This window comes from Panthera uncia, chromosome B4 (assembly GCF_023721935.1).
Source record: "Panthera uncia isolate 11264 chromosome B4, Puncia_PCG_1.0, whole genome shotgun sequence".
Taxonomy (NCBI): domain Eukaryota; kingdom Metazoa; phylum Chordata; class Mammalia; order Carnivora; family Felidae; genus Panthera; species Panthera uncia.
This window is the reverse complement of record NC_064809.1, coordinates 4,873,645-4,876,472: the sequence shown is the minus strand read 5'-3', so window position 1 is coordinate 4,876,472 and position 2,828 is coordinate 4,873,645. Positions and strand designations below refer to the sequence as shown.

Sequence of the window (2,828 nt, the reverse complement as noted above, 5' to 3'; positions counted from 1 at the left end):
ACACTAAGTAGACAATATACTACGTGTATTTAACAAACACTACGTCTCGAGTGTTTTCAGGCACTTCGGGAATTTTATTTTTTTTTTTATTTTATTTTGGGGACAGAGAGAGACAGAGCACGAACGGGGGAGGGGCAGAGAGAGAGAGGGAGACACAGAATCGGAAGCAGGCTCCAGGCTCTGAGCCATCAGCCCAGAGCCCGACGCGGGGCTCGAACTCGCGGACCGCGAGATCGTGACCTGAGCTGAAGTCGGACGCTTAACCGACTGAGCCACCCAGGCGCCCCCGAAAGCTATTTTTAAAAAATGTTGGTAAAAGCAAGTATATACTTTAGGTATGTAGTTGAATCACTTATAAAACTAAATATGACGAGAAAAAATACTAAAACAAGTTATATCTACAATTCTTAGGTAAGGAATAGAGCCATCAGCCCAGAGCCCGACGCGGGGCTCGAACTCGCGGACCGCGAGATCGTGACCTGAGCTGAAGTCGGACGCTTAACCGACTGAGCCACCCAGGCGCCCCGGGAATTTTAATTCATTTGAGCAACTATGTCTGGAGTTCAGCAGATGCTTGCAATACAGCTCTTTTTAAAGAGACCCGGTTACATTGGGGCAAAGGTCCCGAAAACCCCACATTTCAAACACTGTTCTCTGTCTTCCCTACAGTCATCACGTACACTTGGTCCCTTTTTACTTTCCTCTAGTCTGGGTTAGTCATTCACGGATGGGCCGAACACGCTGCCCGGCCCTGTCCAGCTGGAGAAGGCAGGTCTTCCAACCGAAGAGGATCGTCACGACTGCTTTGTTAGGAAACTCCGGAGTCGGCTTCCTCCCAATCTCACACCCCTTTCCCCCTTCCGACACTTAAAGCACCAGCGGGCCCTTGGATCGCTAACGTTACCCCGGTAACACCGTATACTCCCTCGACACTCAAGTTCATGGTGTGTTTTTTTGCTCGCGAACCCGACCGGCCTAACTTTACCTTACAGGGAAAGTAAAAGAAGGGTAAGGCGGGCGTGTTTCAGTTTTTGACTTCAAACAGACCAGTACGGATTACGTGAAACCCGAGGATGTGCAAAGCGTCCTCCTCAAGCCCTGAGGTCAACGTGCCGCCTTCCCCGACGCAACGCTGCTGGGTGGCTGAACGCGCCGGGTGGGCGTGCACAGACACAACTACCATACCACCCGGCTGAGGCGCCCCTGGAGTCTTCTGCCCAACAACCCGCCCCGTGCACAGACCCCCCTCCCTCCAGCCCTGCGCGAAGAAAGAAAAGGTCCCGCACCGCCGTGGATTCACACAGAAGGAAGCAAACCCGAGAGGCAGACCTCACACACAAGCCTTAAACAAAAAAACAAAACAAAACAAAACAAAAAGACCGAATAGCCAGTCCAAGCCCGGGGAGCCCGGGGAGCCCGGGGAGCCCAGCTCGCCCGAGTGCGGATCGTTCCACCGCCCGCCGGGGACGCGCAGCTCGGGGGACGCGCCTCAACAGCGGTGGACGCAGTGCCTCCCGGGGGGAAAGAGCACTCCGGAAGCCCCCCCCCCCCCCCCCCCGGACGTGTCAAATGCTGACGTCGCGGCCACGAGCTGGGGTCCCTCGGTCAGCAGCACCGGGAACGGCCGCGGGCGACCAAGGGTGGACTCCTCGAAGGAGCAGCGCCGCCAAAGCCAGCCGGAAATCCACCCCGCCCCCCGCCCCGAGCAAACCCGCAAGGAAGCGTCTGGCACCCGGCAGGCGAGAAAAGCAGGCGACGGCAAACGTCAATTAGAACCGCTTTTGAGTGACAGTAGCGAAGCCCCGACGAGCCTCCGCGAAAGCGCCCGCCGGGAGGACGGCGGCTCCTCCAGCCAGCCTGCCAGGCGCACCGAGGGGCGCCCAGCCCGGGGGAGGCTCACCTGTCTTCGGAGCTGCCGCCGCCGCCGCCGCCCCCCGGAATTTCAGGTTCTGGTTCAGTTTCTTCCCCATGCTCGCAGCCGCCCGCTTCTCCACGCAGGCGCTTCCTCCCTCGCGGTCCCCGCGGCCGAACGTGACAGGGACTTCCGGGCTGATTCACCAGCCGCCGAGCCCGTCCTTCTCCCGGCCGCCGACTCGCCGGCTCCGGGACGTCCTGAGGGAGCCGTCGGCGCGGTCGGCACTGGCTCTCCCGAGGCGCGCCGCGCGTCCTTCCCCTCCGCACCGACGCCGGCAGCGCCCGGCGGCCCCGGCGCCCAGCCCGCAGGCACCGCCACGCTCGTCAGCCAAATGTCGCTCTCGCCACAGAAACTCATAGGAAAGAACGGACCCCGAGACGCGCCCCGGCCTGAGACAACATGTCGATTACCTCAGACACAGAGGCACGAAACCGGAAGTAAAACCCCTGGCCTCAGGAACCGGAGAACTTGGGAGGAGGAAAAAAAAAAAAAAAAAAGAGAAAGTGAAAACTGAACCGTGGTGAAAGGCAGGAGCCAATCACTGAGTGGGAATCGATGCGCAGGCGCGGGCTGCGGCCGCCTTCCACGCGGCGTTCGCCTCTCCCCCATTGCGCAGGCGCCACGCTGCAGCGAGCCCTGGGATCGGAGGACGGAGTCTGGCGTGCGCAGCTGCGGGAGGGGCGAAGTCCAGCGGGGTGTCTCCAGGGCTTGGTGCGTGGCCGGATGCGGAAGACGTTCCCGGGAACATGTCCGGCCGCCATGATGGCTCTGCGTATATTCCAGCCTCTGGCTTGCGTTGTGCTGGGATGTTTGTCTCCCATTGTGTCTCCTGAGGGTGCGGTGGAGACACTTGTTTTGTCTTGCCCCAAAGTGACATTTATAAAACCTTGTAGTTTAATAAGTGTTACAGCCC

General features: G+C 59.5%; 1 protein-coding gene across 1 annotated transcript in view; it reads right to left on the bottom strand.

The window, feature by feature from the left end:
- Positions 1–2,063, bottom strand: part of TASOR2 (transcription activation suppressor family member 2) — an 80,646-nt gene extending 78,583 nt beyond the window's left edge. The window contains exon 1 of the mRNA XM_049624550.1: positions 1,901–2,063. Coding sequence (XP_049480507.1) covers positions 1,901–1,970 — 70 coding nt within the window. The 5' untranslated portion in view covers positions 1,971–2,063. The remainder of the gene's footprint in view (positions 1–1,900) is intronic.
- Between the last annotated feature and the right edge of the window lie 765 nt (positions 2,064–2,828).